This window comes from Carassius carassius, chromosome 27, assembly GCF_963082965.1.
Source record: "Carassius carassius chromosome 27, fCarCar2.1, whole genome shotgun sequence".
Classification (NCBI taxonomy): Eukaryota; Metazoa; Chordata; class Actinopteri; order Cypriniformes; family Cyprinidae; genus Carassius; species Carassius carassius.
The window spans coordinates 27,283,183-27,298,621 of NC_081781.1; the positions used below are offsets into that span (position 1 = coordinate 27,283,183).

General features: G+C 36.8%; 1 protein-coding gene across 1 annotated transcript in view; it reads right to left on the reverse strand.

Annotated features, from left to right (window-relative positions):
- The window catches only part of LOC132107091 (pleckstrin homology domain-containing family G member 3), a 60,560-nt gene that overhangs the window by 12,517 nt on the left and 32,604 nt on the right, over positions 1–15,439 (reverse strand). Inside the window, exons 3-7 of the mRNA XM_059513286.1 lie at positions 14,825–15,285; positions 3,509–3,609; positions 1,004–1,073; positions 856–902; positions 64–214 (exon numbers count right to left, since the gene is read on the reverse strand). Coding sequence (XP_059369269.1) covers positions 64–214; positions 856–902; positions 1,004–1,073; positions 3,509–3,609; positions 14,825–15,285 — 830 coding nt within the window. The remainder of the gene's footprint in view (positions 1–63; positions 215–855; positions 903–1,003; positions 1,074–3,508; positions 3,610–14,824; positions 15,286–15,439) is intronic.

Below are 15,439 nucleotides of genomic sequence, written 5' to 3' on the forward strand. Positions count from 1 at the left end.
CATGGTAGGTGATTTGAAGCCTTTATACTCTCTAAAGTATTATCCTGAGAGTGGTTGTCTAACCTGTAGCAAAAGATGATATTTGAGGATCCTCTGGACAGGCTTGAGAAGGTAAGATCCCAGAGGCAGGGTTCGCTTTAAAGTAGCTTGCCTCTCCCTGAAGAACATGGCAAGAGTTTTGTTTCTCATGCATTCTGTTAGAGCAGCCACAGAGCTATGGAGAGAGTATGAACAGTTAAAACACAGCACACCACACTAACAAATATGTCACTGATGATGATAATAACTCATCTATCACTCATGTGCAGAGGCACTAGTGACTATGTATTGGTGGTTGACTTGTAGTAACGATGACATCTACATCTCCATCCATCTAAAACTGTACAAATATAACATAATACTCTTGATTGTTTTTAAACTGCATAACCGTTTTATGTTTGTGCTTGATTTTACTACATGTTTTGTCTGTAGATAGTTACAAAATAACGTACTGCTGATATGGCAAATTAATTATATGTAATGCATTTTACTGTCCCCACACACTGGTTAAGTAATGTCTGGTATCGACCTTGAATTTGTGTGCTTGTTCAGGTATTAAAAAACTTAATATTAGTTATTACATTGAAAAACACTTGTAGTCTTGATGCAGTTTAACAACGTTTGATGAATATTATATGCATGTGTGAATCTCATAAATCCTGTCAAGAAATGTCCAGGTAATATTTTAACTCCCCCCATATTAGACAGAAACCAGGTGCTTTTCTTTTGTGCAGAAAATTCACATTAATCTTAACCATCTAGCCAGGAGCTCTTCAAACATACTATGTGTCACTTTGGGCATTCAGTGCAACTTACTTTGGGTAGTTGGTGCAATATTGTGTGTAGATGTCAAAATATTCATGCTAAAGGAAGGAGGAAGACCAAAGTCAGTCAAAGATCAAAGTTTTTCTCAACAATCTAAAATCTAAAGCCTTGAAAGGCACTGGTTCAGCTTGAACTTCACCTTGATCACAAAGCATCTGGCAATGGCCACAGGATCATTGTCACACATGTCCAGTGATTGAAGGAGCTCACTAAATGTAAAGAGAAAGCATGTTTACGGACCACAAAACTTTTATCTGTAACTAATGATTATTAAAACACCACATGCTCTGCACACTTCTGTAAAGAAAAACAGCGAAGGCCAAAAGTGTGATACAGAATTAACAGCACATGCAGTCTGCAAATCAGTCATCCTTCTCTACCTGTGATCAGTGAAAAAAAACATCTCTTACCACTCTTACTATGTCCATGGGTGTGATTAATAAAGCAATGCCTTACACCTTAACACCTTAAATCTCTTTAATTGTATTAAGATAAAATCAAGTAGCTTATTCCTTTTAAAAATATACATGAACAAATATACTATTGCATTAAATTATACATGTATAAATAATAATCACTATCCCTTTAAACCATTTCTTTTTTGTGTGTGTGTGATTTGAAATGTTAAATTGCAAACTACAAATAAGGGGATAGCAATATTTTTAAAACTAAGAATATTTATTGCTAGATTCACTGTATTATCATTCATTTTAAGTGACAGCATTTGCTTTACCACTGTTATAAGAAATCTGAATCTCCTGTCCATTAAGTGTAGTTTAATCCATGTTTAAATGGATTTAAAAGCAAAACTCATGGCTTAGATGACCACAGCAAACCCCACATCATACAGAAGTATACACTTTCTGTGTCATGCATTTGTGACATACCACAAACAGAAATACGGCAATCATTCACTCACTTACTGTATGGTATTGAGGAGAAAAGTATCTCTCTGCAGTAAGACCAACACCTGACAACAGGTGAGCAGACAATGTTCAAAAACAATATACTGATGATTGGGAAAAGGTGAAAAACCTTGTGTGTTCAAGGCACCATAAAGTCTTTTTATGGAACATCATGGAAAAAAAATATCTAGAGTCTAGACTCTAATCTAGAGTCACAGCTTTAAGCCACCAAAATGCTACTGATAACCTAACATTAACCGATATAAGTAGATTTTTGTCCACACATTTGTTCTTTAGAATGAGAATGTCCCTCTGCCTAACAGATCATAGTTTATGTACCAAATCACACAAAAAAAAGAAAAGAGCTCCTCTAAAGTTTTTAATGTTTTAGTCTAACTTTAACTCAGGTACAGCATGACAATAAACAATGGCATTGTAATGTGTTTGAATTTACTGGCTAAATTAGTGGACTGCAATTCACTTTGAATTAAAGCATCTCACAAATTTATATGCAAATGTAATTGCAAATTTGAAAAATGGACAAATTTGAGAATTTATAAATTCTTAACGCATAAGCTTATTTTTGAGAGTTTAGTAGTTTCTCTCTTCTCTTTTTCTCTTTCATATCATTTTAAAGCAGGGAGTGTGCTGGAACAAAAAGGACTCTTTGTACATGTGAGTATGAAGGCACATGTGTAACAAATATGACAAAGCTACAAAAATAGGTATCAACCCAGGGCTCTACAGTACCGTTTAGTCACATTCTGCAACTGAAAATTACTGTGTGACATTAAAAAATAAAATAAAATGAAAATTAGGCAAGTGCTCTGAAGCTTATGAATAGTTGCATGAAGAATGCAAATTTAACATTTGCCAATGCAGCAAATGAGACTAAGAATTGCAAGGGTAGCAATTTGTATAATTATAGTCTGGTCTGCAGCGTGACACTGTTCATTTACACATGAGCAGCTCATGATTTGTTGTGTTTTCAGTGTTTCATTAGCAGTGTCTCAGCTCGGTTCCCAGTAAAAGATGCTTCACATGAACTATGTAAGCACCGTGAGATTTGGTCACTTATATGTAGGGTGAACGTATTGGCCATTTTTATGGGACGTACCCTTGCCAGGATTTCTATATTGCCTAAAATATCCAGGTTTTGCCTGTTAGCACTGGGCAGATTGAACATTTTATGACATTCACGAGAGCTATAGAGAGTAAATCAGATGGTTCCTTATGCTTTCAAATCACTATCAGTGAACAGCTTTAAGTCAAATGAACAAACAAACTTGAGCTGCACGATAAATGCGCATCTTGTCAGTAAAGTCCTTTATCTTTTAGTAGACCAAAGACAAACATTTTGTATGAACCTCATTCATGAATGAACCTGTCAGGAACAGCTATTCATCAATCTTTTAATAATCTTTTAAATTATTTTAAATTATTTAATCATCAGCATTCAGGTGACAACTGCAAAATGGTAAAAAACAAAAAACAAATCATCCTTTGATGTGGGCTCTAATAAAATTGTTAGAGCTATCTTTCAGCCTTTAGTCATCATTTTTATTACTTAAGAAATTAAAATAACATTATAATGTCTTCAAATTAAGATTGTCTTTGTATAAAAAACATATGCATTCCTGTGTCTGAACATGCATCAGTAAATGACTGGTGCTGGTTTTAGTTTTGTTGGGATGCAAAAAAAAAAAAAAAAAAAAAGCTAATAATGAATGATTTCTTACCTGTTAAACTCATAAATGTCCTCTATGTTTCCAAACAGAGCACACACCTGTTCTGGCTTGATGGGAAGATCTCCTGTATCTATAATGTGAGCAAGGTAGTCCTGCAAAAAGAAAATCAATCTTAAATACTCTTGACTTGCATGAAACTGCAGATTTATTTTAAGAATAATAATAAAAAAATGATTATCACAAAAGTTGCACACTATATTGGTAAGCATATCAATGTGCATCAGCCAATATTTGCATTTTAAACAGGCAATGACTGAAATTATACATTTTAAACTGAAAGCACAAAAGTGCCAAACCAAAATCCATATTTCTAAATATTTTTATATATCATCATCATCATTCAATGTCAATTCAGCCAGGTCCCTGGCTCAAATTTATTATTTTGCTAATATTTTTTTCTGAAGAAACACAGTGTGTATAGTAATGAAAGCCAAAATATTAAATTTCATGGTTTAATATTTATGGACTAATCCAATATTTTGTAGAGACTATTTTCACCTGAGATTCAGAGACAAGGGGATAAAAATGACTTCAGAGAGATGGCAGTATTATAATGATATTTTTACATGGAGATTAGTAGCTCTGTTAGTAAAATATGCATGCCTGTAAATCTAGAAGTATAAAATAGAAACTGTGACTTAAACTCTCGGCCTCTTAATTTTCAAGGCCCTATAATGGTTCGGTTCCAGAGATATTGGGATTTTAACTTGGCTCCGGGAGTAAATTGTTAAAATTTACACATTTTTAGTGTCAAAAACCAAATGTGGGTCAATTTGCTAAAATATTATACTTTTTTTTTCTTTTAAAGAGGAATGTCTGAAGAAAAACAGACTTAATTCCTTCCCTTAATGGATTACATCATTCAGATCTCTCTGTTCGCTTGACAGCTGCTCAAGCCCTTCATTTCAACCTCCTTAATGTAATTTCATAGACTGACATTTTACTAGGTTTTATACTAGGCTTAGAATATGCAACCACATTTGCTACCAATCATTACACTCAGTGTTTAGATGCCTAGTGTTCAGGGCTGAGCTTGGTTCATATTTCAAATTTGGTTCAAATGTGGCTCGGTTACAGAGCATTTGGATCAACCGGTCGACAGGCTTACAATTTTTGATGATGGGGCGAACAATCTACAAATGTCTTATTTATACTGTAGTTTACTTATAGCTTACCTTCTTTGCATACTAGCACGAGATAGTAGAAAACATTTGATATTGAAAATATAAACGCCATTTATAATAAAGACAGCTCAAGTAATGACAAACAAGCTAATTCTGTTAACTTTAAAGAAAACCAGTGACTTAATTGAGAAAGCATATAAAATCTCAATACACCACCACAACTCTCAATTAAAAAACAGAGGGGGGGGGGGGGGGGGGGATCAGAAAAAGGTAACTTTGACCCAAAAGATTAAAAGATACAGAAACCACTAATGAATAAATATGCATCATAGTTGCAGCAAAAACCCATAAGAAAACCCTAAATTAATAGATTAAGAATGCCCAATAACTTTAAACAGATAGTTCATCCAAAAATGAAAATGATGTCAGAGTTTTTACTCACCCTCAAGTTCCAAACCTGTATGAATTTTTGTTCCATGAGATGATATTTTTAAAAATGAAACCAAAAATTTTCGCTCCCCACTGACTTCCACAGTATATTCCCCCATACCATACCAAATTAGTGTTGACTAATGACTGTTTGGTTACTCCAATTCTTCAAAATACCTTCCTTCTATGTTCAACAGAAGAAAGAATTTCATACAGGTTTAGAACAGTTTGTGGGTGAGAAAATGATGACAGAATTTTCATTTTTGGGTGAACTATCCCTAAACTCATCACTATATATATTTAATTACTATATATAATTGCTTAATTGCTCCCTAAGTCAAGTCAAGTCACCTTTATTTATATAGCGCTTTAAACAAAATACATTGTGTCAAAGCAACTGAGCAACATTCATTAGGAAAACAGTCTGTCAATAATGGAAAATGATTAAAAAGCTCTGTTTGGCTTTGTAACGAAGTCCTTACTAATCATTTCACCCAAAACAAGTCTATTAAGTCATCTGCTGGAATCTAATGTAATGTCAATTAGCAACACACAGGATGAGAAGAGCCAAACCTCATCAACAAGATCAATGGAACACGTCATTCTGTACTGTCGTTCTCTAGCTCAAGGTGGCACTCAAAATCAGTGAATCTAATCACCAGGAACAAAATCACTTTAAGAATGAACAAAGTGTCATTAATCAGTTTGGTGAATGAAAAAAAGTGCAAATGGAAGTATTAGAAAGGACAACAAAATAGAATTGTTAGTGAACAAATGTCTGTACACTTAACAAATTGTAGGTTGAAGTCAGTAAAAGCAATAACCACGATTTCGGAGAAATAAAACATATATTAATGGAAAAACATGTGAGTGGTGCCATGTGGCATGGCAGGATTTTGAGCAGCTTTTAGAGTCATAGCATTGGCAAAACCATAAACTATGTTCTCTGCCAGACCCCATTACATCTAACCTGTAAAAGTGTTCATGCAATCAGGCCATGGACTATATTTACAGTTATTGTCCAACACATTTTTAAAGACTTCATTGTTAAGAGGAAAGAGAAGTCTGACTGCTACCAGTACCAACTACATGAAGTGAAATCTGACAAGTGTCACATGGACTATGGCAAACTACAGTTCGAAGGCCTTAAAAGAAAGTTATGCTGCACAGACACTGCATTGTATTGTTGTGGAACACCGATGCAATGTACATGGAGCTAATGATGTTCGACTTTTCCAGTCAGAGACCACTAAAAATAACATTAAAGAGGTGTGTGAACTTGCAAGTACAATGATTGTCATCACTCAATGGCTGGATGTCTAAGTGGTGCCCGCAGAATAACATAGGTTTCATAGACAATTGGACAAGCTTTTGGGGCAGACCTGACCTGTTGAAAATAGATGGTCTTCAACCCTTCTGGGGTGGGTGCCACTCTTCTGTTTACAAATGTGGCATATAGTCTTAGAGTTTATACTTGACTAACTGGGGCCCAGGTCAGGAAGCAGACAGACTGGCTAAACCGACCGTCTGCTAGCTGCCTCACGTCACAGAGGTCAGTTAATTCTCAGCACATAGAGACTCTTTCACCTAGATATCACACTATACAGGCTGTGTCTGTTCCCTGAAATAGAAAATACAAAAAATGTAAGAGTAACAATTTAATTGATGTCCAACAAATAAAAAACAGATGCAATATGGATAAACAAATGATAAAGCTTGGCTTATTGAATATCAGATCCCTTTCTACGAAAGCACTTTTTGTAAATGATATGATCACTGATCATAATATAGATGTGCTCTGTTTGACAGAAACCTGGCTAAAACCTGTTGATTAAATTATTTTAAATGAGTCCACCCCCCAAGATTACTGCTATAACTACGTTCATGTCCGAAAGGTAAAGGGGGAGATGTTGCTACAATTTAAAAAAAAATATTTTCATTATTTCTCAGAGGGCAGGCTTCAGGTATAACTCATTTGAAGTAATGGTGCCTTATATAACATTATCCAGAGAAACGTTAATGTTAATGATAAATCCCCTGTGATGTTTGTATAGGCTACTGTATACAGGCCACCAGGGCACCATACAGATTTTTTTGATTTTATATCCAAGTTAGTGCTGGCTGCAGATAAAGTTTTAATTGTTGGTGATTTTAATATCCATGAAAAAAGATGCATTGGGATCAGCATTCATAGACATTTTGAGCTTGATTGGAGTTAGGACCTACTCATTATGTCAGGACCTACTCATTGTCAAAATCATACTTTAGATTTAATACGGTCACATGGAATTGATGTAAATGGTGTTGAAATCTCAGAACATTATCTAGTCTTGTGCAAAATTCATATAGCTAAATCTGTAAATTCTACTTCTTGTTACAAGTATGGTAGAACCATCACTTCTACCACAAAAGACTGCTTTGTAGGTAATCTTCCTGATCTATCTCAATTCCTCAGCATATCCAATAGCTTGATGATGTAACAGAAACTTGTTTGATGAACTTGTGGAAAACAGAGCGAGATAAAAAAGAAAACTGTTATAGACGTGTATTGAAACGGAATGACTAAAGCTAACAGATAGCAGGTAACAATGCATGTATCGATGTAGTTTTCAGTGTTCAGCTTCTGTGATTATAATGTTATGGTGCATTGTAATTTTGATGCTTTGCTCAATTTCTGTGCATAATTCAATTAAACGGTGAATAACAGTTTTGAATTTAAAATTCTTTGACAATGCTTTGAGTTGGGCTGAGTACCAAAACAAACTTGTAGCCAATCTAAAGCCCTGCATTTCAGCCCGAGCCCGACGGGCCCCGACTTATTTATGCCCCTAGGGCCGGGCTTCGGGCCAATTTTCACGTTATAGCTCACATGCGGGCCGGGCCTCGGGCCTTTTTTGGGTTATCCTTCTATTTATATTTTTAGACATTAATTAAAAAAAAATGAGAAGTTGACGTAGAGGATAGAAAAACAAACATAGACATTTCATAACCTCATAACTTTCATAATCTGATAATTCAACCCGTTATAATTATACTGACATGACAGTCTCACGCACGCACACACGCACGCACGCACGCACGCTTTTCCGTCAGCGCGACCCATGATTACACTACACTTATATTCACTTATTGTAGTAGTAGCTATTATAGGCCTCTAAATTAATGTATTAATCATAGCCTAGTTGGCCAACTAATAATTATAAAATGATGATTCATGCAGTGGCGAGCATTTCTGTGTCTGCACCTGTTGTTGCGGGACACGCAGGAAAGAAGAGAGCGCTGGCCGAGTTTGAAAACATTGTGGAGCAGGACGAGGATGACGACGAGGAAGTACAGCAATACATGCGCCTCATTCACAACATGGAAGGTGATGGACGAGATGTGCTGCTATGGTGGAAACAGCACGAGACCCTGCTACTGCAACTGTCAAGACTGGCTCGCTCTGTGTTTAGTGTCCCGCCAGCAGCAGCAGCGAACGTGTCTTCAGCGCAGCGGGAAGAGTGATAGAAGAGAGGAGGACTGGGTTAAAACCTTCCACTCTGGATGCTATTCTTTTTCTCCACGATGCTCTGTAAGAGACTGTTCTAACTTTTCATTTGACTGGACTTTATTTTCGTTTAACTGTTGGAAACTAATGGAAAAAAGAATGGACATGTTCTGTGGTGCATTTTTGAGGTAAGATAACCTGCAAGTTTGTTTTTAATTAATTTAATTTGTTCAGATTGTAGGCTATTTCTCATTTCGTTTGCGAGCGCTGTTGCGAGCCTGCCTCAGTATTTCAATTTTTTTGTATTTTACTCACTGTGGTTTAATAAATAAACATATATTAAACTAACTGTCTGTGTGATATGCTTCTGTGTGATATGCTTGAAGTGTTTTATATCTATGGATTTTATTGTAGCCAAGTATTAGCGTTAATTTGAGAGGCTTAATTGATTCAATATGTTTTAGGCTACTCGCTGTCGGCTCGGCTGATTAACGTTAATCGTCATTTTAAAAAAAATGCTCCAAACATTTTTCTAAATTAACTTGATAAAGAAATGAAAAGAAACATAACACAAAACTGACCCCTTTTTTAATTGTTGCAAATAGGGCAGGCTTCTGCTGTGTAATAAAATAAATAAATAAATAAAAACACGGGCTCGTGTCGGACTCGGGCTGATAATTCTGATGAGCTGTCGGACACGGGTCGGGCTAGGGCCTGAGCGTCTCGGGCCAGGGTCGGGCTCGGGCCTAGATTTGAGGCCCGTGCAAGGTTCTAAGCCAATCAGCAGTAAGAGGCATGTCTACTCATGATGCGGAGGAGAGTGCTTAGTGCACAGGATGGACATTAGCTGAGTGATGACAAAGATAGAGATGGCAAAAAAATTTAAAAAACCTGTGGAACAAATGAAGCCTTACGATAAGAAGTAGGACCCATGTAAATTTTGGATCAGCTTTCCAGCGCTGGAGATAACTCAAGGAGTGATATATCTCAAGAAGGCCTGCGATTGGACGCCAAGGTTTCTTTGTTTCTTCTCTATTTGAGTAACATTGGTTTTGCTTTGTTTTACAGAATGAATATATGCTAGCTTTTGCTTGAATATGCAAACATGTTCACTTGTTTATTCATCTGCAATCATATTGTCGTCCACTTCAGCTTTGATAAAGACACATTCATTTCCACAACCTATAAGCCTAGATCGCCTAAACCTCCTCTGCGATCTGTTACAAATGTCAGCTCCCAAAGTGTGTCTGAAAAGTAAGATAATATGTTAAATACAGCATATAATAATACAGCAGATTCCGCCATAATCATTGCCTGGATTGCGTATGTATGTGTGGGGTGGAGCTATCAAAATAGGGGTGAGACCCTTTCAGAGTAGGGGCGTGTTTGTTTTGGGGATTTGAAATATCAACACTGACAACCAGAAATCACTTACCCCACCAAGCACCTTTAATGCTTTTAAATTTGGTAAGGTTTCACCATTTAGTCTTTATTTACAGATGTGCACATACAAAATACGTATTTTAATGTAAATTAAATTAATCTGAATTATTTATTACAATTACAGTATCATTAGAAATAATCAGCAGTTATTATTTTTGCCATCATGCAGCCCCAAATGTGGACAGACTCTTCAGGACTGTGTGTTCTCAGGGCTGTATTATGTATTCATCCATTAATTTTCTCAAACAAATGACATCTGATAAAGTGCAGTCATTTGAATAAATAATGAAATTGTGATGCATGCTTCCGTGTTCTTTTAAATGCAACTTTAAGTGCAAAATGTAAATTTTAAAGTTTTTTATTTTATTTTTTACACCTTATGACTGCTTGTAAGCTCACTTCAAGCTGTGTGACATTGTGTTGTACTAGGAGGACTCAATTTGCACAATCCAATTGACAAACCTGGCGTTACATAATGTGATAATCCCAGGGCACTGAATTTTTCACTGTTAAGTCTTAATACGCAATTCCTACACTTCAGAAACATTCAATATATAATGACAAACGTATTCAATAGTGGATACAGAAGTAGGAGAATGAAACATGATGTATGAGCAGTGTTATGACCTATCTGAAGGGTTTGACACCTCCTTGACTGCAGTGCACTGAACTGACCTCCTAATGTAGTAATCAGATTAAGTTGAGATGTAACAGAAGTATCAGCAGATCTTTATTTCTGTATTGTGTATCGTAGGGACTTGGCTCTATCCATCAGTTGTGGATTGGATAGAGGTGGATCTAAATGCAAACTTGCAGTTGATTGTAAGAAAGGGGCCGTGGTTTAAGCAGGCTAAATGTTTATGGAAGTCTAGTGTATGTCACCAGAGGGAAGTTGTTTCAAGATCAAGCTATGCTATTTTTTATTAAAATTACAGTAAAAATAAATTCTTGGATGAATCATTCACAATGAGATCACCAACATTTAGAAAATAGGTGAAATTCCATTTCATGCAGGATTTAAGTAAACAAATAATTAGTGAAATTCAAATCAGTCACTTTGGTTAACACTGAACAAACTAGAGTGGATAGAGTTGAACTAAACTGCCATACTGAATAGAGCAAACTAAACTCATGCAGCTGCATTAAGGTGTTCTGGACATAACTAACATTCAGTGCTTTACAAATAGTGCGGTTTCCACTTCCACTGAGTGTACTATTTACTGCTTTGATTTATATAAAACTAATTTATAACCAAATTTCTTTGTACAGCTATTGAAACATTCCAATTATTAGTAATTTTTCCCCGTTCTTCTGTTATTTATTATTTTTCTTTTTTTTTGTAGCTGGTATTGTCCCCAGGTGTCAGGTGTCTCCCTGTCAGTCATTTTGAGCATGCAGGTTTACTGACATGCTTTGGGAGGATGAGACTTTCAAGAGAGTCTGCTTCTGTGGCTAAGCCTGGTGGACGCTAGGGAAAAGGTTTATTGATTGGTGGTGTTTCTGTCTAGTACCTGAATTAACAGATCTAGGGAACAGTTTCTGTTTGTACTGAGAAGACCCTTGTTTTTGATCTAGCATCAGGTCTGTGAAATAAACCATGTCACCCAAAATGATGTTTAGATTTACAATAAATGAGAATTCACTCGTCATCTACATTTCCAATTTAGTAGATAAAGCACAACTTGCTGATTAATGTTTGTTATCAACTTTACTGACTTTACTTGATATAATTTCACAGTAAATAAATATAAATATAAATAAGTATTTTTTGGCGGATGTCCATCATAGATGATCTGTGACTTCTCACTTTTTGAACAATGTTCACTACCACAACATTGCCTGCTGGGAATCCATTACTAGGACTGACTACACTAGTGGTTTATGATTGTAGCTCTGCTTTTCTGATGAATCTCTGTCTTACTATCACTCTCTGTTGTCTAAAGTGATAAAATATAAACTTATCTTTTACCATTTATCCGATATTATCAATCAAACTAATTTGACTAATCTGACTGTTCAATTGAAATTTTAAATCGCGAGTGCAGCGTGCCTACAGTGCATTAGCATTCATTAGCCGGTTAGACTGACATTCACATTTCCATCTGTGTTTCTATTCGTGTCTATTACAGTTTTTTTTTTTCTTTTCTTTTTTGCCTCTTTTTTTCTCTCTTGCACAATTTTTCACAAAAATAAAACAACAGTGGTAAGTGGTAAGTGGTAAGGAATCATTCTTCAATCATGGTGAGTAATGGCTGCTTCTCCTGCTATTGTTGTTTGCACCGCTTGCCACATGTACAGTACAGTTTATCTCTCTGTTGCCGACCAGGGATTCACATGTGATAAATTTAGGGAAAGAGTTAGGCTGACAGAGAAGGTTTCAGAATTAGAGACACGCATTCAAACATTAATTGAGGACAGTAAGAATATGAAGGCTGTTGATACGGCTTTGAATGTGACTATTTCAGGAAGTCCTTTAAATTTTTTCGGTTCTGGCTACAGTGCTTATGCAGCAGGGCAACTGGGTAACTGTAAGGCTGCATAGTCGTGGGTCAAAACACTGCTCTTCTGTTCCGATCAAAACATTAAACAGGTTCCCCCCACTCAGTGACACACCCACTGAGAAACCTGATGAAAGTGCTCTAGTTATTGGCGATTCTACCTCTGCTGGTGTCGGTCCATTGTGTTTGATCATGTCCAGAGTCAATGCAGTTGTCTACCAGGAGATTCTGGAGCACTTTTTGCTTTCATCTGCTAACATGCTTTATGGAGATGCTGATTTTCTTTTCCAGCTGGACTTAGCACCTGCCCACTGTGCCAAAACCACTTCCCAATTAGTTTGCTGACCATGATAAAAGTGTGCTAGATTGGCCAGCCAACATGCCTGGCCTGAACATCATATGAGATATATGGGACATTTTCAAATAAAGATGAGAAAAGTATTGAGTGCATAAATGAACATACTTTAAAGAACTTAACTTTTTTGACTGATGTTAGGAAATATTCTAACATTTTGAGATAATGGATTTTTTATTTTCAGAAGCTGTAATCTCTAATAAAAAAATAAAAGGAGCTAGAAACATTAATATTTGGTAAGAACTAAGGTGCAATATTCATAAGATCAAACTATTAGTGTGATTACAAGCTGAAATGCAGAGTAGCAAGGCAGCAGTAATGTGCATGTCTACTGACAGAGCAAACGTAGGTAAGGAGGCATTACTAATAATGTCTCTATTTGAACAGAGCAAGTTGTGATTAAACTGTTTAGAAATACTTAATAAAAAAAAAATAAAAAAAATGGGATTGATCAGATGCATGTTTACAGCCTGTCAGATAACTTACACCTTAAAGGCCTTTCCACACTGAGCGTGATGTGAAAAAGCAAGGCGAATCGCTGACGAATGGAGCTTTCACACCGAAGGCGAAACAACTGTTCGTCTTCTGCTTATTCATGCCTGCACGCTAGGTGGTGCCAACCAACAATGCATTTTTCCTCAGATATGCATCTCATGAATGCATTTAAACATAATCCGCTGCTCAATAAATAGCATTTAATTAAGATAAACAAGGTTCTACACCAGAAACAAACTATCTATAATGCTTACAAGGAAAGAATACATCCTAAAATATAATAAGAGTGACAAAATGCATCAAGCTACACTTGAAAATGTATGTAATTATGAATTTATTTGCTTACCCACTTTAAACCATCCTCGAGTGCTTGTAATAACTTCCAGTTGTGATCTTTAGTTGATTTTGATTATAAAGCATGCACATGTACTCTTTGTATGTTTAATAAAGCTACACTGCTAATATTCATCATAAACATCCTTTATCGCTATAAAAATACCACGAGCTGCATACAAAACACACACGCACACACACCCACACACACACACACACACACATATCTCGTGTATTCATATCGTCATAATAATATGTTTATTTGCTTTTATAATTTCATGCGTAGAAAAAGAGTGAACGCACTCTGACTCGTAACACTTGAGCATGTGGAAGAAAACCAGCAGCCATATCGCCATGTAGCCCAACAGAAGCTAAGCAGGCTTGAGCCTTGTCAGTACCTGGATGGGAGACATCCTGGGAAAACTAGGTTGCTGCTGGAAGAGGTGCTAGTGAGGCCAGCAGGGGGTGCTCACCCTGTGGTCTGTGTGGGTCCTAGCGCCCCAGTGTAGTGATGGGGACACTATACTGTCAACAAGCACCATCCTTCAGATGAGACGGAGGTCCTGACTGTCTGTGGTCATTAAAAATCCCAGGATGTCTTTCGAAAAGTGTAGAGGTGTGACCTCGGCATCCTGGCCAAATTCACCCATTGGCCTTTGACCATCATGGCCTTCTAACAATCTCTATCTACTGATTAGATTAATCACTCTGTCTCCTCTCCACCAATAAGTGGTGTGTGGTGGGTGTTCTGGTGCATTATGGCTGCCGTCGCATCACCCAGGTGGATGCTGCACACTGGAACTGTTTTAGGAGATACCCCCTTGACAATGTAAAGCGCTTTGAGTGCTTAGAAGTGCTTAGAAAAGCACTATATAAAGGCAAGGAATTATTATTAATTATTATAAAATGGATGGTGCTCTACATATCACACAATTCAGTGGACAATTAATATAAATGTTATTTTGTGTAAAGAACATGTGAGAATAAATCTGTTCTCAAATACCAACGATAACAAGAACTCAGCATCCACTCTATTCTCTTATCTGGGATAGCGTCCGATATTATTGTTTAATTAATTGCACATTTTATCTGATTGACAGTTGAATATAACCATTTTTTAGAAATGTTAAGACTAATGCTGACCTCTACGATACTCCGCAGATCTCTCACGTACATCCGTTCCGTCTCAATGATCTCCATGACCACGCGGTCCAGGTAGGTGAGCTCAGGGTTGGGTGCCATGGTGTTGGCAGCAAATGGAGAGAAACTTTTGGAAATGGAGGAGCTGTTGTTGTTGCTGCTAACAGTGTTGCTGCTATTTTGTTGGAGGAATAGGGTGGTTGCTTGGGTAAGACTAGTGCCCTGAGTCTCATCTGGATCAGCAGCAGCTGTTAATTCCTGATCCACGTTGTCCTCAATAGGCACACCAGCAGATGGGATACCTGACAAGAGAACGTCTTCCCGAGAGGAACCAGACCCGGATGAGATGTTGGAGACCACGCTTATGGGCCTCTGGACTTCTGTGAAGTCAGAACAATCAGACAGCGTAGCAGTGGAGGCTCGGTCATTACTGCCAACAGAGGCGCTGGACAACCGAGGTGATTCTAAAGTAGAAATGGCAAATAAAGAGAGAGAGAGAGAGAGAGAGAGAGAGAGATTGATATTCACATCATAGACAATCACAAGGCATTTTTCACACTGAAATTACAAATATTCCTTATCACACAATAAGTCAAAAGTAAGAATATAAAATAATGC